This window comes from Saccostrea echinata, unplaced genomic scaffold, assembly GCF_033153115.1.
Source record: "Saccostrea echinata isolate AGI-Se365-2 ecotype Australia unplaced genomic scaffold, CSIRO_AGI_Sech_v1 ptg000008l, whole genome shotgun sequence".
NCBI lineage: Eukaryota > Metazoa > Mollusca > Bivalvia > Ostreida > Ostreidae > Saccostrea > Saccostrea echinata.
In genome coordinates, this window is record NW_026889757.1 from 7,162,898 (window position 1) to 7,187,347 (window position 24,450).

Here is a 24,450-nt window from a genome sequence, read left to right on the forward strand (position 1 = left end):
TTCTTATGCCCTGTTTGTAAAAAAATATTATAGTTTGAATTTCTCAAGTAAACATGAGATGAAAAAAAAAAATCCTAAAAGTTGGAATATATATATACATCATATATTTTGAACATTATTAATTCGGGCTCAGCATTCCGCAAATTTGTCAATGTAAACAAAACACCATGCAGAGTCATTATTGTGTTAGACATAAAATACTAGTAATAGAATATCCTAAAAATTGCAAATTGATTGTCAATATTTCAAATCCGTTCATAAGAAAATGGTGGCATTCTTATCTCTTCAAGATTTATTGAAATAATATGAAATTCGGGATCGTTATTCAGAAAAATGTTCATTAAAAACAAGTTTTTGAAAGAGGGTGGGGTTGAGGAAAAACAAATTTAATCTAGCAAGGATAAAATCAACCACAGTAGAGGAAATTCTATGTCAAAATCTGTTATTTTACTTTCATCTCATAATGTAGATTGGTAATGCCTGCCTCTATCTACTGTATATCGCGCATATCAGACAGGCGAGGCCGGTCTACAACTGGTGTAATGACTATTTTTAGTGCTTGCCCAACGGGAAATACCAACCGATTTAGGAACCCCACCGATTTAGTATGTACAACATACACGTGTTGATAAATTAGTTATATGAATTTCCAATCACAATTGGAAGCGCAACCTGTTTTAAACTCGATGGCGACAGCAAAGTCTATGGTGAGTCTCTCTCTCTCCCTCTCTCTCACATGCACACGCACACACATTGTATTTATCACAACTGTTGGCATCTTTTAAAAAAAATATTATTATTAATAAAAATGATAGGGCAGATACAGAACAGAACATTTTATTTTCTAATTTTATAGAGCCCATAACACATGTAACAGACAAGTATGAAGTTATTACAATAATAAGGGAAAGATATGCGAATTTGTAAATGACATTGCCCATTTCAACAATAATATTGTACTATTTCAGTTAATGGGAATACTATATATAAAAGTGTATGGCTACTGCAACATGTTATCACTTATGAATTTGCCCACAAAATTAAGAGTTTCTTTGTCCTCAGTATTGAGTAACCTAAAAAAGTTTTTGTTCATCATCTAACGCCAAGAAATTTGGAAATAAACTTTTAATTGACTGAAAAATTTCTTTGATGATCATATTTTTTTTTTACATGTTATCAAAAAATGAGTTTCATCATCTACACTTCCCAATTTAGACAATACCACAAAATTTGATACAAGAAAATTAAAATTAATTAAGTTAATGAACTTTTACAGAAGTGAAAAAAGATCTTAAGAACAACAGTTATATTTATAAAGGAATATCAGCATTAGTATGTTTCTATAAAAGAATATTTTATTTGTTAAACAGATTTTTAAAAAATTCCTCCTATAACATGCAGATAACTTTATTAATAAGTTCATTTCACAGGATACAGATGCCCAAAAAGGCACACATTAGAGCACCTCCAGTGTTTTTCCTTTATTTCAAAGTAAAGGGTTTGGGATCAATTGTAACAGGCTAGGGGTTGAGGTTTATGAATAAAATCTCTGTGGACTTTATAACATTTATTTTTTGAATTTTGATTTCTAAGTGGCATTTATATCAATTGAAGTGTGGCTGGGAAAACACTGCACCTCATTCAATCTGATAATGCAATACATTACAAGATTAAAGATATAGCATATATGAAATAATGTTAAGCATTTGAACGGTCTTCCTTATGTTTTTTTTTTTAGCTCTACTGGTCAGAGACCAGAAGAGCTTATGCAATAGTAAGTTGTCCATCTGTCTAGCTGTCTGTCTGTCTGTAAACAATTTTTCAAAATGCTACTCCTCCTACAGTTTCAGTCTGATTTCAGTATAACTTGTCACACAAGTACTCTACACTAAGATACATAATTCCGTACATCTGTTTTTGATTTCAGTGAACGGTGTTGCCATGGTTACTAAAAATAGAAATTTCTGTGAAATACTTTCAAAATGTTACTCTTCCTACAATTTTGGTCTGATTTCAATATTATATGGCAGTAGTAGACTAAGATACATATTTCTGTGTATCGGTTTTTAGCTCACCTGAGCTGAAAGCTCAAGTGAGCTTTTCTTATCACATTTTGTCCGGCGTCCGTCTGTCTGTCTGTCTGTCCGTCTGTAAACTTTTCACATTTTCGACTTCTTCTCAAGAACCACTAGGCCAATTTCAACCAAACTTGCCACAAAGTATCCTTGGGTAAAGGGGATTCAAATTTGTTCAAATGAAGGGCCACGCCCTCTTTCAAGGGGAGATAATTAGGAATTAGTGAAAAAATAATGGCAACATTTAAAAATCTTCTTCTCAAGAACCATAGGGCCAGGAAAGATGAAACTCATGTGGAAGCATCCTCAGGTAGTGTACATTCAAATTTGTTCAAATCATGACCCCGGGGGTAGAGCGGGGCCACAATGGAGGATCAAAGTTTTACATAGAAATATATAGGAAAAATCTTTAAAAATCTTCTTCTCAAGAACAACAAAGCCATGATGAGTCATATTTATGTGGAAGCATCCTCAGGTAGTGTAGATTCAAGTTTGTTCAAACCATGACCCCCGGGGGTAGGGCGGTGCCACAATGGAGGATAAAAGTTTTACTTAGAAATATATAGGAAAAATCTTTAAAAATCTTCTTTTCAAGAACAGCAAAGTCATGATGAGTCATATTTATATGGAAGCATCCTCAGGTAGTGTAGATTCAAGTTTCTTCAAACCATGACCCCCGGGGGTAGGGCGTGGCCACAATGGAGGATCAAAGTTTTACATAGAAATATATAGGAAAAATCTCTAAAAATCTTCTTTTCAAGAACAGCAAAGTCATGATGAGTCATATTTATATGGAAGCATCTTCGGGTAGTGTAGATTCAAGTTTGTTAAAATCATGACCCCTTGGGGTAGGGGGGGGGGCACAATGGAGGATCAAAGTTTTACATAGAAATATAAAGGAAAAAACTTTAAAAATCTTCTTTTCAAGAACAGCAAAGCCATGATGAGTCATATTTATATGGAAGCATCCTCAGGTAGTGTAGATTCAAGTTTGTACAAACTATGACCCCCGGGGTAGGGCGGGGCCACAATGGAGGATCAAAGTTTTACATAGAAATATATAGGAAAAATCTTTATAAATCTTCTTCTCAAGAACAATAAAGTCATGATGAGTCATATTTATACGGAAGCATCCTCAGGTAGTGTACATTCAAATTTGTTCAAATCATGACCCCAGGGGTAGGGCGTGGCCACGAGGATCAAAGTTTTATATAGAAATATATATATAGGAAAAATCTTTAAAAATCTTCTTCTCAAGAACAGCAAAGCCATGATGAGTCATATTTATATGGAAGCATCCTCAGGTAGTGTAGATTCAAGTTTGTTCAAATCACGACCACTGGGGGTAGGGCAGGGCCGCAATGGACTATCAAAGTTGTACATAGAAATATATAGGAAAAATCTTCTTCTCAGGAACAGCAAAGCCCAGATTGTTCATATTTATATGGAAACATCCACAGGTAGTGTAGATTCAAATTTATTCAAATCATGACCCCCGGGGTAGGGCGGGGCAACAATGGAGGATCAAAGTTTTACACAGAAATGTATAGGAAAAATTTTAAAAATCTTCTTCTCAGGAACAGCAAAGCTCTGATTGGTCATATTTATGTGGAAGCATCCTCAGGTAGTGCAGATTCTATTTTGTTCAAATCATGACCCCGTAGGGTAGGATTGGGCCACAATGGAGGATCAAAGTCTTAAATAGAAATATATAGGAAAATATCTTCTTCTGAAGAACTGCAAACCATGATTAGTCATTTTGATATGGAAGCATCCTCAGGTAGACTAATAATAAGTGTAGATTCAATTTTGTTCAAATGATGACCCCCAGGGGTTGGATGGGTCCCATTGAGGGATCGAAAGTTTTATATAAGAACATATAGAAAAAATATTTCTTCTCAAGAACAGGAAAGCTATGTTTAGTCATATTAATATGGAAGCATCCTCAGGTAGTGTAGATTCAAGTTCAAATGATGACCCCTGGGATAGGGAGGAGCCACAATGGAGGATCAAATTTTTACAAAGGAATATATGGGAACATTTTTTAAAAATCTTCTCAAGTACAATAAAGCCATTTGTTATATTGACATGGAAGCATCATCAGGTAGTTTAAAATTCAAGCCCCCCCCTCCCCCCACCCCCAGGTAATCTTTTCAATACTGAACTGATTTGTGCTTTTGCCTAGCCAATGTGCTCAGGTGAGCGATGTGGCCCATGGGCCTCTTGTTGATTTTGGTGAACAGTGTTTCTATGGTTACTAAAAATAGAAATTTCTATAAAATACTTTCAAAATGCTACTGCTCCTCAGTTTTGGCCTGATTTCAATATAATTTGGCACACGATTTGACTAATTTAAGATACATAATTCTGTATATTGGTTTTTGATTCCGATGAACGGTTTTGCAATCTGTGAAATATATTCAAAATGCTACTCTTCCTACAGTTTTGGTCTGATATCAGTATAACTTGGCACACAAGTAGACTATACTAAGATACATAATTCTATGACGGTATCGGTTTTTAGCTCACCTCAATGAAGTTGGGGGAGCTTATGTAATACCCCCGGCGTTGGCGTCAGCGTCCCAGGTTAAGGTTTTTGGAGCAGTTTTCTTTTCAAATACTTCTATGACCTATATTAGTCAGAGATGCATGGAGGATGCTAGTGTGTTTCATTGTACCAGTCAAGGTTTCAGATGCTGCAATTTCAGCTAAAGAATGACCAGGTTAATGTTTTTGGAGAAGATTAAAGTTTCTGGAGCAGGTTAAAGTTTTTGGAGCAGGTCTCATTTCCAAGTAACTATAAGCCCTATATTGACCAAACTTGCATGGATGATACATCTAAGGATGCACACAACTGAACTTGCTTCGGATGCTGGATCTGACTTGCATTTTCCGGATGAGTGACCAGGTTAAATTTTTTGGAGTACAATGTAGATCTCATTTCCAAGTAACTATAAGCCCTATATTGACCAAACTTGCATGGATGATACATCTAAGGATGCACACTACTGGACTTGCTTCGGATGCTTGATCTGACCTATATTTTCTGGATGAGTGACCAGGTTAAAGTTTTTGGAGCAGATGTCATTTCCAAGTATCAATAAACCCTATATTGACCAAACTTGCATGGATGATACATCAAAGGATGTACACTACTGGACTTGCTTCGGATGCTTGATCTGACCTATATTTTCCGGATGAGTAACCGGGTTAATGTTTTTGGAGTAGATCTCATTTCCAAGTAACTATAAGCCCTATATTGACTAAACTTGCATGGATGATACATCTAAGGATTCACACTACTGGACTTGCTTGGGATGCTGTATCTGACCTACATTTTCCGGATAAGTGACCAGGTTAAAGTTTTTGGAGTAGATCTCATTTCCAAGTAACTATAAGCCCTATATTGACCAAACTTGCATGGATGATACATCTAAGGATTCACACTACTGGACTTGCTTCGGAAGCTGGATCTGACGTATATTTTTTGGATGAGTGACCAGGTTAAGGTTTTTGGAGTAGATCTCATTTCCAAGTAACTATAAGCCCTATATTGACCAAACTTGCATGGATGATACATTTAAGGATTCACACTACTGGATTTGTTTCGGATGCTGGATCTGACCTACATTTTCCGGATAAGTGACCAGGTTAAAGTTTTTGGAACAGATGTCATTTCCAAGTAACTATAAGGCCTATCTGAATCAAGGGACGAACAATCTCAAACTTGCTTCGGATGCTAGATTTGACTTACATTTTCTGGATGAGTGACTAATTTTAAGTTTTCAGATAAGTCTATTACCAAGTAACTGCAAGCCCTATCAGACCAAAATTGCATAATGTTGCATCTAGGGATGCACACTCCTAGATTATTAGTTTAGTGTGGGACTTTGCCTTACTTAAAGACAACATTTGTTGAGGTGAGCTCTGTAATCTCTGATTACCTATGTTTGATTTCAATGAACGGTGTTGCCATGGTTACTAAAAATAGAAATTTCTGTGAAAAACTTTCAAAATGCTACTCCTCCTACAGTTTTGGTCTGATTGCATTATAACATAGCACACAAGTAGACTATACTAAGATACATAATTTTGTGTATTTGTTTTTGATTTCAATGAACGGTGTTGCCATGGTTACTAAAATTAGAAATTTCCTTGTAATACTTTCAAAATGCTACTCCTCCTACAGTTTTGGTCTGATTTTAGTATAACTTGACACACAAGTAGACTACACTAATGCCCTGTTCACACGGAGAATTTAATTTGAATTAAATGTAAGTTACTGCGAATTAAATTTGAAACCACGTTCACACGGGGAATTTAATGCGAATAAGTTTTATTTGAATTAATTTACTGCGCATTAAATTACTTCGCATTAGCTCTGTGTGAACGCTAAGCGAAGCTAATTCGAATTAAATTTTGATGCATGCATAAGGGCAGAATAAAGTCACATGCCACATGTTGGTGGTCAGATATAGGTACTTATGCTATTTTTTAATGAAAAACAAAGAAAAAATATGTTAATCACTGAACTGTGTATAGACACTATGACAGAATGTCATATGGGTCTGCTCTGCATATGGTGACATGATTTGAAAATGATGTCATATTAGCCTTACTGAATAGCCTTACTGTAGAAATAGAATTTTAATTCGCATTAGTTTACTTTGCATTAGCTGTCGTGTGAACGCAATTTAATTTGCATTATTTTGCTTCACATTAATTTACTGTGAATTAAACTCTCCGTGTGAACAAGGCATAAGATACATAATCCTCTATACCAGTTTTGGATTTTAATGAACGGTGTTGCCATGGTTACTAAAAATAGAATTTTTTTGAAATACTTTCAAAACAATACTCCTCCTACGTGTTTTGTCTGATTTCAGTACAACTTGGCATACAAATAGACTCACTGAGATACATAATTGCCATTATTGCTTTTTGATTTTGTTGAATGATGTTGCCATGGTTACTTAAATCAAAATTTATGTAAAATTATTTTAAAAGGCTACTTCTCCTTCAGTTTTATTCTAATTGCAATAAATCTTGTAACATCATAATTGTAAGATATACAGTACTATTGCAATTCATCCAGAAAATTCTAGTTGACTTTTTATGCCCAGGACCCAGTTTTTTCCTAAACGTTTGTTGAAATTTCTTGTGAACAGTGAAACAGGGAAGTATTAGATTACTTCAAACTTTGCATGTTTATAGGTGTAATTGAAGTCAGATTATACTTTTGAAAATTCAGCTCAATATCTCTCAGTAAATAGCAAGAAATTTAAAGTTAATTGGTGTTATAAGTGTTGCATGATATAAGCACAGAATGGTGAACAAAAATTCACATTTTATTAATGTCCCACCTACTTTGTGGCCGAGACATAGAAACACAATCAATTTTTGTAATTCCATGAATAGGATAAGGCATAAAAGTATTTGAAGAATTTTGGATAAACATTTTTACTACATACCCAGGTACATGTTCATAGGTTCTGAGTTCTGAGGTACAACATCAGATTCAGGCAGTAATTTATGGCCAGTGTGTGGGTGATGCCATTGGACTGTTGACGGAATTCTTAACCAAACAAGAAGCTAAACAAGTGAGTTGAAACTTGTACTAATTACATATTATTTGAATTTTAACATAAATCCAACAACCTCTCAGTAGTCACAGTATTATTTGGAACTACAATGTTGTCTAATTTGGCATAATGGTCAATGATTTGGAATTACAGGCAGGCTGAGGTTAGAGAATATGCAAGTGATCATCAAGTCAAGGGAAAAACCATTTCGTTTTTGTTTGAGCAAAAGAACATTTTTTGAAATAGTTAATTAAATTTGTAAACATGCTTTCAGTATTATGGAACATTGAAAGAAAATTTGGAATACCAACACAAAGTCATTGTTGATGATTTTCATAGAGCGCGTTGGAAAGAGGGGGATTGGACTGATGACTCGGATCAAATGATCCTCATCCTACAATCCATCATGGATAACAATGGAGAGGTGAGCTACTACTGAGTCACAGATAACAATGGAGAGGTGAGCTACTACTGAGTCACAGATAACAATGGAGAAGTGAGCTACAACTGAGTCTCAGATAACAATGGAGAGGTGAGTAACTACCGAGTCTCAGATAACAATGGAGAGGTGTGTAACTACTGAGTCTCAGATAGCAATGGAGAGGTGTGTAACTACTGAGTCACAGATAATGATGGAGAGCTGAGCTACTACTGAGTCACAGATAAAAATGGAGAGGTGAGTAACTACTGAGTCTCAGATAACAATGGAGAGGTGTGTAACTACTGAGTCACAGATAACAATGGAGAGGTGAGTAACTACTGAGTCACAGATAACGATGGAGAGGTGAGCTACTACTGAGTCACAGATAACAATGGAGAGGTGAGTAACTACTGAGTCTCAGATAACAGTGGAGAGGTGAGTATCTACTGAGTCTCAGATAACAATGGAGAGGTGTGTAACTACTGAGTCACAGATAACAATGGAGAGGTGTGTAACTACTGAGTCACAGATAACAATGGAGAGGTGAGTAACTTCTGAGTCACAGATAACAATGGAGAGGTGAGCTACTACTCAGTCTCAGATGACAGTGGAGAGGTGAGTAACTACTGAGTCTCAGATAACAATGGAGAGGTGAGTAACTACTGAGTCTCAGATAGCAATGGAGAGGTGTGTAACTACTGAGTCTCAGATAGCAATGGAGAGTTGTGTAACTACTGAGTCACAGATAACGATGGAGAGGTGAGCTACTACTGAGTCACAGATAACAATGGAGAGGTGAGTAACTACTGAGTCTCAGATAACAGTGGAGAGGTGAGTATCTACTGAGTCTCAGATAGCAATGGAGAGGTGTGTAACTACTGAGTCACAGATAACGATGGAGAGGTGAGCTACTACTGAGTCACAGGTAACAATGGAGAGGTGAGCTACTACTGAGTCACAGATAACAATGGAGAGGTGAGCTACTACTGAGTCTCAGATAACAATGGAGAGGTGAGCTACTACTGAGTCTCAGATAACAATGAAGAGGTGAGTAACTACTGTGTTTCAGATCTGTGATCTCTATCCTGCAGTCAATCATGGAAAGGTAAGTAACTACAGAGTTGCAGGTCATTAATGTCTGTGAATTGTTTCATATTTTCCTGATTTTGCAATGGCTAATAACAATGAAAATGCCAGTTTAGGATACATGTAATTCTAATACAAACTATTCTGTACAGAATGATTCTGAAATTAACTTAGATTTAAGAAGAAATGACAAATACATGTAGTGTTCTAAATTTTCATGCTTTTTAGATTCATTGTATGTTATGATAAAAATGATGTATTTCCAGGTGAATTGTAAAGACATTGCTGGTCGACTGAAGGAATGGATGTTAAAGGGAATACCAGAGCTAGGGGACGCTGGGGGGCTGGGGATTGGCCGAACCACACAGTCTGTCCTCCACCAGAAAATTTTTTTAGATGATCCACATGCAGTATGTAACTTAATTAGATTACCCTCTAAAGTTACACCCTGACTTATAACCAGATATAAACTAGAAATAATTAATAAAATGTATCCACCAGGTGGACCACCAACAAATAATTGAAAATTTTGTTTCCAGATAGAAAATCTGAAATTCTAAAGAACTTTAAACTTTTTCTTTTTTACAATTTGTAACATTCCATTAATACTTCATCAAAAGGAATAGAAATATGACACTCATATGAGCATTTTGGCCTTTGAGTATCTTGTTTTGGAGTTGAAAATATTAAAACACTTTACAGTCAAAATGTTGATTTCATATTCTATTATATAGGTGGGGAATAATAGTTTATAAGAAAGGATTACTATTACTGGTAAATACATGTGGTACATGTATCATAATTGTACTTTGAGTTTGTTTATTGTTCCAGGCCTCTGAGCATGTGTGGAGAGAGAGTCAGTGTTACTTGGCACCAAATGGAGCTGTGATGAGGACTTCTATTTTAGGGGTGCATAGATTTGAAGATCTGGAACAAGTGGCAAAAAATGCATCTGAAGTAGCCAAGGTTACACACTATGATCCCAGGTCTGTTTGTCTGTCCTTTATTTCAATAGAACTATAAAAGAATATGGAAGTTTTCTTATATAAATCAAAATGTATCTTCGTTTGGTTGGCATCAGTATTTTTCACTGAATTTTTTTTCACTGGAAAAGTTTTATTACCAGTGATTTCATGCAGAAAAGTTTGAATAAAGTTATAGCACTGGTATGTGGAGGTTTATTTGTTTTTATTTTTTTTTTACTAATTATAAATGGAAAATTTAAATTGCACAATTCATAAAACTATGAAAGCTGATTTTTGTTTGGATTTCAGATGTCAGGCTTCCTCTGTGGCTGTTTCTGTTGCCATAGCAATGATGTTACAAAAAAACAGAAAACACATTGACAAGACAGGACATTACAATATCAGCCTCATCATCAAAGATGCATACGACTATGCTGTCAAATACATCGTCACTGAGGAACATGTTAGTTTCTTTCTTCATTTCATTTAACATCATAACAGGATTTATGTTTCAGAAAGAAAGAAAAGTCTTACATAAGATATTACCTTACACGAGCTCTCTGAAGTCTTATAAAGTCTCAGCAAGGAGCTGTGGGTGCTCTCTCATAATCACTCCGCCTATTTGTACATTATTTAGCTGTCTATTTTCAAAAATATTATGTTTTTTCCTATATACCAGAGTACCTTTTTCCGTGACTGTACTATGATACTTTAAACTTTGGTATGTTGTTTTCACATGCAATAAGACATACTTTATATCAAGTTTGACTCTGTATGTATTTTAGATAGGACCAAGAGGTGTGTGAATTCCCATTTTTCACACATTCGATAATTAGAACAATAGGTGTGAAATATGTTTTGATAGCAATTATAGTCTGATCTCCATTTTGGATTTACCTGGAATTACCTGTATTTTACCAATGCATTATGATATATATTTAAAAGAATAAATTTAAAGAATTAAATCATAATTATTTAAAAAAATGAACTTGTCCAGTTAGTATCATATGAATATAATTAGAGTTTTGATAAGTATTTATGATTTTTTTTAGCTCACCTGAGCTGAAAGCTCAAGTGAGCTTTTCTGATCACATTTTGTCCGGCGTCCGTCTGTCTGTCCGTCTGTCTGTCTGTCCATCTGTCTGTCTGTCTGTCTGTAAACTTTTCACATTTTCAACTTCTTCTCAAGAACCACTGGGCCAATTTCAACCAAACTTGCCACAAAGTATCCTTGGGTAAAGGGGATTCAAGTTTGTTCAAATGAAGGGCCACGCCCTCTTTCAAGGGGAGATAATTAGGAATTGGTGAAAAAATAATGGCAACATTTAAAAATCTTCTTCTCAAGAACCATAGGGCCAGGAAAGATGAAACTCATGTGGAAGCATCCTCAGGTAGTGTACATTCAAGTTTGTTCAAATCATGACCCCCGGGGGTAGGGCGTGGCCACAATGGAAGATCAAAGTTTTACATAGAAATATATAGGAAAAATCTTTAAAAATCTTCTTCTCAAGAACAGCAAAGCCATGATGAGTCATATTTATGTGGAAGCATCCTCAGGTAGTGTAGATTCAAGTTTGTTCAAATCATGACCCCCGGGGGTAGGGCGTGGCCACAATGGAGGATCAAAGTTTTACATAGAAATATATAGGAAAAATCTTTAAAAATCTTCTTCTCAAGAACAGCAAAGCCATGATGAGTCATATTTATGTGGTAGCATCCTCAGGTAGTGTAGATTCAAGTTTGTTCAAACCATGACCCCCCTGGGGTAGGGCGTGGCCACAATGGAGGACCAAAGTTTTACATAGAAATATATAGGAAAAATCTTTAAAAATCTTCTTCTCAAGAACAGCAAAGTCATGATGAGTCATATTTATATGGAAGCATCTTCGGGTAGTGTAGATTCAAGTTTGTTAAAATCATGACCCCAGGGGGTGGGGGGGGGGGCCACAATGGAGGATCAAAGTTTTACATAGAATTATATAGGAAAAATCTTTAAAAATCTTCTTCTTAAGAACAGCAAAGCCATGATTGGTCATATTTATATGGAAGCATCCTTAGGTAGTGTAGATTCAAGTTTGTACAAACTAATACCCCAGGGGGTAGGGCGTGGCCACAATGGAGGATCCAAGTTTTACATAGAAATATATAGGAAAATTCTTTAAAAATCTTCTCAAGAACAACAAAGTCATGATGAGTCATATTTATATGGAAGCATCCTCAGGTAGTGTAGATTCAAGTTTGTTCAAATCATGACCCCCGGGGGTAGGGCGTGGCCACAATGGAGGATCCAAGTTGTACATAGAAATATATAGGAAAAATCTTCTTCTCAGGAACAGCAAAGCCTAGATTGTTCATATTTATATGGAAACATCCACAGATAGTGTAGATTCAAATTTATTCAAATCATGACCCCCGGGGGTAGGGCGGGGCCACAATGGAGGATCAAAGTTTTACATAGAAATGTATAGGAAAAATTTTAAAAATCTTCTTTTCAGGAACAGCAAAGCCATGATTGGTCATATTTATGTGGAAGCATCCTCAGGTAGTGTAGATTCTATTTTGTTCAAATCATGACCCCGGTGGGTAGGATGGGGCAACAATGGAGGATCAAAGTCTTAAATAGAAATATATAGGAAAATATCTTCTTCTGAAGAACTGCAAACCATGATTAGTCATTTTGATATGGAAGCATCCTCAGGTAGTGTAGATTCAATTTTGTTCAAATGATGACCCCCAGGGGTTGGATGGGGCCCACTGGGGGATCGAAAGTTTTACATAAGAACATATAGAAAAAATATTTCTTCTCAAGAACAGGAAAGCTATGTTTAGTCATATTGATATGGAAGCATCCTCAGGTAGTGTAGATTCAAGTTCAAATGATGACCCCTTGGATAGGGAGGAGTCACAATGGAGGATCAAATTTTTACAAAGGAATATATGGGAAAATTTTTTAAAAATCTTCTCAAGTACAATAAAGCCATTTGTTATATTGACATGGAAGCATCATCAGGTAGTTTAAAATTCAAGCCCCCCCCCCCTTCCCCCCCACCCCAGGTAATCTTTTCAATACTGAACTGATTTGTGCTTCTGCCTAGCCAATGTGCTCAGGTGAGCGATGTGGCCCATGGGCCTCTTGTTATGTTTTAAAATATTTTTCTTTTCTTATGAAATTACAGAAATAAATAAAAATATCAAATGCAAAATTAATCATAAAATTTTTCTATATGATATGAACTATAGCAATTAAATAATTATCTTACCTGGACAAATTCCCATTTTGCACACATTTTTTCCAATACCCGAAATTCAAATGTGTGCAAAACGGGAACAAACCAACATAAGTGGGGGTGGTGGGGATGCATTAGAATGAATGGTTAAGAGAGACTTCTTAAAATTTTTTCTATAATTTATTACCTTGCCTGTGGATGCAAAGCCTTACCTTTTTTGTCAGTTTATATTAATTATATTTACACCTCGATCTCTCTGCAAATTACGTCTGTTGTAAGATTACCCTTTGTCCACTGAAGACTGGCATTTTATAGAATGCATATTTTATTTTGATTTCCAACCCCACCCTTCAATACGTATGAAATTTCTTAGCTGACCACTCGTTTTTTTTTTTTAAGTTTTATTACTATTCAAACTGAATACACTATTAAGCTTATTACTGAACTGATCATAGGCTGTTCCAATGGTTGTTTAAGGCCACTTGCTACAAACAAGCTTTTTTCCTTCAAAATTTATGAAAATAAAAATGTGTATTTAATCTACCAGTATGCTAGTATAAGTAAAATGAATAAGTTTAGCTGTACAACTTTTTTCAGGATTTTTCAATTAATATGTCCTATAAAGGTTTAGAAAATTATATAAGTTAACAGGATGAAGTGAGGATTTTAAAATCAAAGAAAAGCTACAATTTCTTTGTACTTTTTGGAACTTGATATTTGCATTGTTTACAACAAAAATAATGGCAAGTCTCTTTAAGATTTTCTTTTATATACAAATGAAGATATTATACTTACTATATGTTTGTTTAATTACAAATGTACAGTTAGATTGTGTGTGTGATGCAAACCGCTGACCTTAATTCTAGTGTAATATGTGATGATTTGGGTTGTAAGATCTCTTCATCAATCTCCATACTTTATTTTCTGTAAGAAAAAGAACTCTCCACAAATATGAAATGTTCTTCATAATTTAATTATTTTCTGTAGAAAAAAGAACTCCTGATGTATATGAAATGTTCTGACATAAAGAAACTTGAACTTGATGGAGCAGGAAAAATTGGCTACACTTTTAAGTCTATGGGCTCAGCTTTTTGGGCACTCAAACAGAAAGATTTCCGCAAGGCAATTACCAAAATAGTTTTGCAGGTAAGTTAGAAAAAGAGACAGCATTAAGTTTTTCCAAAATATTAAATTTCAAATTTTGCGACATCAACTGTACAGATACTGTAGATGTACTTTTTTCCAGGTGGGATTAATTTATGCTATTTATCAGTCATAATTTTTTCCTTAGAATTTGTCATAGAGTTTATAAAATGCATTAAGGACATACAATGCCAATTTATATATATTGAATGTTCTGCTTTTGAAGCCTGCAGTGTAAATATGTATGCAGAACACCATGCACTTTGCTTTTAGGGAGGTGATGCAGATACCAATGCCTGTGTGGCTGGTGCAATGTTAGCATGTAAACTTGGACTAGAAGCCATCCCCAAGTCATGGAGGGAAAAATTACTACACAAAGATTGGCTGGATCAACAAATATCTAGGTAAGGCATGGCAAGGAGGTTAGATCAACATTTGTAGGTTAGACAATAAGTACTTTGGAATCATCATTGATCCTGGAGGAGAACCAATATTTATGGATTTTTTGGGTCATCCTTTCACATGAATATGCATACCCACAAAGTTTGTCCAAGTATTGTTTCAATGATTCTTCTATTTATTTGAGCTACCCACAAAATTACTTCATCGTGAACCAGTTGCTCACAAAATTTGACCACAAAAATTTAAATGATTCCTTGGTATTTCAGTTAGGTATGACTAAGAGGTTGGGTCAAGAGGTATGTTAATAAGATGCAAGTAAGAGGTTGGATCAACAGCTTATAAAGTAAGGCATGGCTTAGAGGTCGAATCAACAGGTACAAAAGAAAGGCATGGCTAAGAGGTTTGATCATCAGCTATTATCTCAGTAAGTCATAGCTAAAGAAGTTTGATCAATAGGTAACTCAAGTTTGTCATCAACGAGGGCATGACTAAAGAGATTAGATCAAAAGGATATCAAAAGGAGATTTTAACAATAGGCTGTAGTATCAAGAAGGCTTGGCTAAAGAAGTTAGATCAGCAAGTACCCCAGCAAGGCTTGGCTAAAGAAGTTGGATCAGCAGGTACTTCAGTAAGACTTGGCTAAAGAATTTAGTGTAACAGGTACCTCAGTGAAGTTAGATCAACAGGTACCTCAGCAAGGTTTGTTTAAAGAAGTTAGGTCAGTACGAACTCATTAAGGCATGGCAAAAGAGGTTAGATTAGCAGGTATTTCAGAAAGGGATGGCTAAAGAAGTTTAATCAGGGACTTCAGTAAGGCTTGGCTAAACCAGTTAGATCAACAGGTACCTCAGGAGCATGGCTAAAGAGATTTGATCAATAGGTACCTCATACTTTACAAAGAAGATGGATCAACAGGTATCTAGAAAGGAGTTGGATCAACAAATACATGTACATCAAAACTTGGGTTATGAAAACTTGCTTATAAGGAAAATTAGGTTATACATGTAATAAACTTTACAAATCCTGTAGAAGACATTTCACTATATTCCCTCTATAGATATAAAGAATCTCAGTTTTAAAAAAAGCAAATTTTGAGTTCTCTGTGACTTCCTTGTACTAAGTTCAACTATATTATATGTAGTATGACTAAGAGGTTAGACAACTAGTAAAGCATGGCAAGATGGTTAAATTGGAAAAGCATGGCTCTGCAGTAATTAGATAAAAGGATGCAGATGGTTAAGATCAGTTAAGGGTACATTAAATGGTCAAGAATTTAAGTTAGGTTTGTAAGATATAAGACTAATATCAAGGAAGGGGACCACCTGAGCTCAGATGCACAATAATTGTATCATATTTATACATTGTAGGTATTTTACAATGATAAATGAAGGTACCATGGAGAAAAAGGAACTAAAAAATGAAGAAACGTAGATCAGTGGAAGATGGATTTCACATTTATTTAACATGTGCAGTGACTACTAGTAACATATATATACATGGACTTATATATGCATGCATGCAGTAGTCTTACAAATAATTATGGTGTTCTAAAAACCAGTGTGTAGTATGTAAAAATAGTATCTCTTTAGTGGAATTTGAATACAGTAAATTACTATAACAAAGTGCTAGGGACGGATGATTTTACTTACTTATAAACATAATTCGTTACATTTGTTCAGTAAACAACATATTCTAAAGCCATGGGGAATGAAAATCACTTCTTGTAAGCATCAATTCATTATCTACAGTTAGGGCTGGCTATTGGTTGGAAATTTTGTATAGCAATATATTGCAATATTTTTATCTGTATTGCGATAAGTATCGCAATATTTTCAATGACTTTTAAGATGTTTTTTTTCCTTTTTTTTAAATCCTTTATCTATAAGCAGAATGCATGTAACTACATGTATTATAATTACGTTGTCACAAGAAAAAACCTTGTTGATTTCACTACAGTTTTGCAACAAAATTCATCCATAAAACAACAACCTTACTGTCTGGCACGATTGAAAACATTTCTGACATTAAATTTTACACTTTACTTTAGAAATCTAAAACCCAAGTATTTTGCTGGTATATTGGTACTGAAAAAAAATGCATCGCAATACGATATTTTTTGCTAACGAATCTCAATATACCGGAATATAGATATTATTGTGCAGCCCTATCTACAGTTAAACTTTGCTATCTCGAACATGGATATCTTGAATATCATGGATATGTCAAAGTGATTTGGAAGTTCCAAGCACTTTTTCTCTTTTAAAAGTATTTTACCCTCAATATATCGAATCGTCCAATATCTCGAAGTTAGTTCTCGGTCCCATCAAGTTCGAGATAATGAGGTTTGACTGTATATATCTATCTACGGTATCTCTCTCCCTCTCTCCCTCTCTCTCTATATAAATATACAGTCAAACCTTGTTATCTCTAACTTGAAGGGACCGAGAAAATACTTTGAGAAAACCGAGGATTCAAGACATCCAAGGTAAAATACTTTCGGAATAAGTAGTTGGGACTTCAAAATGACTTCAACATATCCATGGTATTCAAGATATCTTTGTTTGAGATACAGAAGTTCAACTGTAGTATATATATATATATATATATATATATATATATATATATATATTATATATATATATATTATATATATATATATATATATATATATATATATATATATAAGGAATCACTGTCTAGTTAGTAGAGTATGCCAGGGCATCAACGATAGTTGGAAACGTGGGATAATTTGCATAATGGGCAAAGCCCGTTATGCATAAATTATCCCACGTTTCCAACTATCGTTGATGTTCCTGGCATACTCTACTAACTAGACAGTGATTCCTTATATTTCCATTTCATTGTGAAATAAAATTATAAATTTAGATTTTAAAAATGTAGATTAATAGATTTAAATTACATGAGGCCTCACATGTCAATTTCAATAGTCCCCGCCCACTGACGTCAAACACAAAGACAGCCGCACAAGATTTACATGCAAATTAGGCCTCCTTAGAGTCAGACACAAAGACAGCCGCACAAGAATTACATGCATATTAGGCCTTCTTAGCTCCTGACCTTTCGCTTGGCAAAATTTGCCTTCGAGTGGAATGATCAAGAAATCAACTCTCCTAACTTTCAAAGAGTTATCACAAAGAAAACAAATCGAAATGGAAATATATATATATATATATATATATATATATATATATATATATATATATATATATATATATATATATATATATATATACATGTATATATTGAAATACAAATATGAAATCACAGTGTTTAGTAAATTATAGATATAATTTGAAAAAAAGAAACATGAAAATGTTTAGTATTAAATGAAAACATTTATCAAGATAAATTAAAAAGAAACACACTAGAGTTGTGATGAAATAGATAGAAACACAAAGAATTCAATTTCTTGTGTAAAACATGTACTAAGTATGTTGTTTTTTCCCTCGCCATTCAATTCAGTCCCTTGCTTCACTCGGCACCAAATCTCATGGTACTCGGGAAGAGTTTACCAAGTGAACATACACTTATTAGTCCCCTACTGGTAGAACCAAATAAGACTATAGGTATCCTCCTCATCTGTCTGGGGACAGGGACCATGAAATTCTCATTTTTTGTTCCTCTTCACTCATATATATGCTGTATGCCAAAATTTGTTGGAATTAGTTCAGCAAGCAGTTCCTGAGAAGATGCTGAAAATGTTCAAATGTTAATGGATGATGAACAATGCATAACGATGGACGATAACAGAAAGCAATGATGGATCTTAAGTAACTATTTACTTCTTTCTTCATATCCCACCCAGACTAAACTTGCATAAAATGTTGCTTCTATAGATGCACACTTTCTAGTGTAAGACTTTTGGCTTACTTAAATTATAACATTTGTTGAGGTGAGCTATGTAATTTTTTATTACAATATGTTTATTACTTTTAAATTAATATCTATATTTTTCTTTTTATAAAACACAATGTCTTTCAACTTGTGGTTTGTCTTAATGCTTACTTTTTAGTATCCTGTTGATGACTATAGCTTAATTAAATTACTCCCTAACTGGAAAATTTTATAGCATAAAATTAAAACATTATCAATGATGTACATGCTGTTTATACATGTTTATACATCACATTTGACATACATGAAATGCCATGTTCTTTAGTTAATGAGCTATATTAGGATAAAAAAAACTGAGGAATGTAATATTTTATAAAGGTTAACAGATATAGATCTTGAAATTTCTTAAAATATTGTAATTGTTTGGTGGAATATCTATATTGGTAACTTACTGTGCCATTTAAATGTTTCGTTTTGTGAAAATGTCACAGCTATGATGTAAGTAAAAATCTGGTTTTTCAACAACAACAAAAAATATTAAAAAAAAATAAAAAATATGCTGGTTTTAAAAACTTTCCTTTAGTTTCATGTTTAGTCCAAGCTTATAATTTTTGTTTTCATGTGTCAGTATGGTACGCTCAATTTTGTAAGGGGAAGGATTGTTAGAGAATGCATATTTAAAACTGTGCGTTTTTGTTTTTCTTCTGTTTAAGGTGCAATAAATTATGTTTTCTGCAAAGTCTGAAGCTGTCAAATGAAATTACCCAATATAAAAGGACTTTATTGTAAATCATACCTATATATTCATGCTTATTTTGAATAAATGCTTATAATGATTGATGAAGTCAGATTTTGTCATTTGACTTGGAAACATTAAAAATGGAGCTCATAAATTTTCATATCTTGTGATTGGTCATCTACAAAATTGCATCATTAAAAATCATCTGGTTTTACATACAAGCACTTTGAAAGTTGATATTAAACGATGCTGGGGTTCCTCATGGACAATATCTATGCAGTCTTTAGAGACCAGGTCTCCATCAATCTGTTGGAATTCCAATGGGACCTAATTGTGCTCCTTTATTGGCAGAACAGTTTTCATAATCCCATGAAGCAAAATTTATTTGAAAACTTCTTCATGAGAAGAAGAAAACTTCTGCTGTGGCCATGAACTCAGTGTTTAGATACTAGTATATTGATGACATTTTATCAATTAACAATAGTTACTTTCATTCATATTTCAAATCAATGAAATATGAAGATAACAAATAGTAATCAAGTTCAAAGGACGTTGAAACAATACAACTTTGGAGCAGAGCAAGCAAGGACCTTTAAAAACATCAAAGGGGCAATCAGGTACCATGTAGGAGTAAACATCCCCTGTCCACAGGTCACATCCGCCTTGTGCTCCCTGTTATGATCAGCAAAAATCCGTAGACAATTCAGTTCAGTGAAAACAATGGCCTAATATATTTCTCGGTGAACTCGAAATAAAGGACACTACATAGTCTGTCACATCTGTTTTGTATTGAGATGTTTTACTGACTATAGACGATAATGGCCAACTAATTACTAAACTGACAATGGGATGACTTTAGCTTTTTAATTGTCAACTTTCCTTATTTATGCAGTTAATATTGCAGCATCACCTGCATACATATGGTGTTTTTGTCTCCCTGTTGATTTGATACGCAAGAACATGCTACGAGTACGAACAATTTTTAAACTGAGGCAAGCTACATGTAACGACAAATAAGTTGATGTTGTAAGGATTTCAAAAACCCCGTTAAAGTCAGTTTTTCGCAAATTTTACGGTTGTTATAATCACCCTCTTTGTAAATACATGTACAACCTATTGCTTGGTCGTATTTTGTATGACAAATTTCTTACCATTTGTTAGGTCACTACTTTTATGCTAAAATTTACCACGGGGCATTCCGTCTAGGGGGGCAACCAGCATCTAAAGAAAACTTTACAATAGCAAAATACTACACTCAGAAAAGGGGGGCGCAGTTTTGATGAGCCCGCGTGGCGCAGTGGTTAGAGCGTCTGCTCTAGAGTCGCGTGGTAAGGAGTTGATCCTTACGTCGCGGGTTCGAATCCCACTGCGGGACGTGGAGACAGGTCCTTCGGATGAGACCGTGTAAACCGAGGTCCCCTGTCGCAGTAGGTGCTGGCACGAAAAAGATCCCTTACTGCTCAATGGCCCTCAGTGTCGAGTTTATAGGTCAAAATTTGTAGCCCTCCACCGGCAAGTGGTGGCGTCTCCAAATGAGTGAAAAATTCTCGAGAGGGACGTTAAACAACAAACAAACAAAATCTAATCTATACATAGAGCTCACGGCTGGTTGACCGGTCAACAGGAGATGCTTATTCTTCCTAGCCACCTGGGGGTCGTAACATAAAGGGTACTTAAGTCTAAGACCATGCTTAAGTAGGACTTAAGTACAGTCTTAAACTTAAGACCGTAACTAGAAACGTGCTAAGATTTGACAATCTTAGCAAAACTTAGGCGGCCGGTAGAGGTGACTTAAGTATGTCTTAACTTTCTTAAACATATATTTAGAACTATTTAACGTTGACTTTCTATGTTAAAATATTCCTCAATTTATATTATGCATTAAAAAATAATTTTCTATATTTAATATACTGGTATAAAAATTATAGTTTTTCGTCGGGTGGGGGGGGGGGGGGGTATTCATCACTGATTGCAATATCACTCTCTAAATGACATATACATCTAAATGCAAAATATTATTTTGGAGGTACGTTTGAAATATTAGTGGGACCTAGGTTATAAACACTAATCTTTATAAGTATATTGTATAATTTTAATCATAAAAGTATAAAAGTAATTTGTATACAACAATCATGGATTTGTTTGTTCACTTTGAAAAATGAGATGAAATGATTTTAAAAATTGTTGGTGAATTAAATGATGATGACTAGAAAACAAATAAAGATTTTCTGTAAATTAGATTGAATGTAGAACGCAACAAGCGAGGATTCAGACAGGGTTCACGACCGTTCACTAACGTTCCAGAGAGAGAGAGAGAGAGAGAGAGAAAGAGAGAGAGAGATTGTTAAGTTGGAGATATACGAAAAATTATTTTCTTAAAACAATTCTTTAATTTCCATCCTTCATTAAATTGTAAATAAGTATATCATAAAACGTCTGCAGTTTTTGCTTACTGATATGGAGAAAAAAATTCAAAATGTCCCTATTGTTTTGCACTTTTTTTTTTATTAGAGTTTCAATTTGAAGTACATAGACGTTCGGTTATCGTGCCATGTCTGCGAGAATGACAATTTGAAAGCAAGTGAACATTTGTCAAACGAAAGAATAACAACAAACGGTAAACTGAAAACATCGCAGTTTCGAGTGATAAACAATATTCACGCATTTACAATGAACCACTAGTGCCACTTTGTGACCGTGCAATATTTGTTTTCAAATACATTGTATTTCGAATAATTTAAACAGAATTAACTTTAATTAAATACGAAATTAATCTAACCTAACTAAATCCGATAGGTAAGGACGTCAGCATTAATATATATGTGATTAAAAACGTAACTAAATCATTTTTACAAATATATATATAAATGAATTGAAAAACTAGGATGATTCATAACAGATATTTTGAACATAAGTTTGACTAAGCTAAGACCTACCTAAGTCCGTTTTATGTTACGGTTTAAGACATACTTAATTAGTACTTAGGCAGGTCTTAAGATTGCACCAAAAACATACTTATGACCCTACTTAAGTCAAAAACTTAGCAAGCTTTATGTTACGACCCCCTGATCCCACCTGTGGTCCAGGGGTCGGTGTTTTGCCCTGTTCGCGATTCGTTTTGTTTACTGGATACTATATATTCCAATAACAGCGTGTCACTAAAGTTTCAAATGTTAATCACCATATTTCTCATCGACTGGATGTTTAATTTCAATGAAATGAATACTTCTTTGCTTATGAAACAGAAAACCAGCTAGCAATGGACTTTGACTGACCACGTGTTGCTGTTCGGGACGCCCTGTCCCTTCCTCGGGACATAGAAATAGTTAAAAAGTCGTGAAAAAAAATAAATGAAAACAAAAACAGCACTACAACTACGCTACTAAACCCTATTTATTTACATTTTGAATTTTGCTTTTTAGGAATTTGGAATAGGAATAATAACTTTTCGAATATGAATAACATTTTATCGAATAGGATTGATATGTTTTCGAATAAGAATAATAAATTCTTTGAATAAGAAAAAGAAAAAAAGGTATAATAATGCAACGTTTTAACACACCATAATCATCTTACCCTCACTTTGTTACACGACGTACTTTAATTCTCTCTGTCTATTTTTTAGAATTAAGTTCAAGGATTAAATCAATATACTTTTTAAAGTAGGGTGGGGGTTGGATCATTCAGTTAGGAGGGATTTGACTATATACTGTATCAAAAAGGGGGATAGAACCCAGCCTTTGAGTTTTCAATGGAAACTTTGAAAATACCCGGTAAAATAATTGTAAAAAAATAACGTTTCAGTGGAAATGCCCCCCCCCCCCTCGCCGATTCATTGTGCTGAACAAAGTCCTTTGGACAGCCATGGCACAGAAACATCTCCGGATGTCAGATCGAGTGAAGCCTTTTCCGAATTCCACAGCCTCCTGGATGGTGATAAATGTGGCATGCACTGAAGTAATGTTCACCTCAAAGGAAGTCGTGTAATAACTTTTCAGAACTTAAATTAATTTTTTTTTTCAATTTGGAAGTTCTCAATCTATTTTTAGTCCAATGTAGAAAAACAAATCCTCATCTTCACCTGGAAGGTCACGTGCAGGTGATCATTCTACAATGTTGAATCTAAGCCAATTCAACATGTTCAATGAATCATAATTATTCCAAGGGATGAAAAATGTCTTAACTGTCATACTGTTGTTGAAGATGAACATAATTTTTTTTTATTTGTATGTCCTCTTTATAAACAACTGCGAAGTAAATATTGTATACTTTTTAATAATGCATGTATATCACATAAAATTCTTAATCCATCAGATGTTAAATCATCAAGAAATATTTGTATTTATACTTGATGTATTTCATATAGGAAAATCTATGTGAAAATCATCAAGAAATATTTGTATTTATACTTGATGTATTTCATATAGGAAACTCTATGTGACTGTATTTGTATACTTTATGTATGACTTGCGCTGCGTTTGTTTGTTTGTTTTTTTTTTTGTCAATAAATAAAATAAATTAAAAACATATTTCTGAATGAAAATAAAAAAAATGGCTTGCTCCTCAGTGACTAAGGGCCTCGATTAGAACACACACGTATACCTGTAACATATACAACTTAATTGCTTTGTTATTTGAGCACAAGAAAGAAAAAAATGTTCATGAGTTGAATTTTGTATGCTTGGTATCTGGTTGGATTGTATACGAGCCGGATTGTGTACGAGTTGACTGTAAATCCTAAACATCTGAATTGGACATCACTTATAAATAACTATCGAAAAGTTAATAATAATTTAAAAAAAAACTGGGAGCACTGGATCCGCCTTTGACTTGACCACCGTAGATTTAAAAAAATCAGGAATATTTTTTCCGAATAGTTCCTGGAACGGATGACTTTTTTCAAGCATCTAAAAGACGTTGACAAAGATTCCCCGCCATATTCGAGAAAGTGACAG

General features: G+C 34.4%; 1 protein-coding gene across 1 annotated transcript; it reads left to right on the forward strand.

The window, feature by feature from the left end:
* Window positions 1–387: 387 nt before the first annotated feature.
* Window positions 388–17,484, forward strand: LOC133180999 (uncharacterized). The gene is made up of 9 exons (XM_061315501.1): window positions 388–707; window positions 7,565–7,675; window positions 7,932–8,081; window positions 9,431–9,574; window positions 9,996–10,150; window positions 10,439–10,592; window positions 14,344–14,502; window positions 14,773–14,903; window positions 16,269–17,484. The coding sequence occupies exons 1-9, from the start codon at window positions 642–644 to the stop codon at window positions 16,330–16,332; spliced, it is 1,134 nt and encodes a 377-aa protein (XP_061171485.1). The 5' UTR covers window positions 388–641; the 3' UTR covers window positions 16,333–17,484.
* Window positions 17,485–24,450: the final 6,966 nt, after the last annotated feature.

What these genes read in the sequence shown, in the direction of transcription:
- LOC133180999 (XM_061315501.1), top strand. Translation starts at nt 642, where the DNA reads ATGAATTTCCAATCACAATTGGAAGCGCAACCTGTTTTAAACTCGATG. An exon ending in CCAAACAAGAAGCTAAACAA is followed by an intron (nt 7,676 to 7,931) that starts GTGAGTTGAAAC and finishes ACATGCTTTCAG; the next exon opens with TATTATGGAACATTGAAAGA. An exon ending in CTGGATCAACAAATATCTAG is followed by an intron (nt 14,904 to 16,268) that starts GTAAGGCATGGC and finishes TATACATTGTAG; the next exon opens with GTATTTTACAATGATAAATG.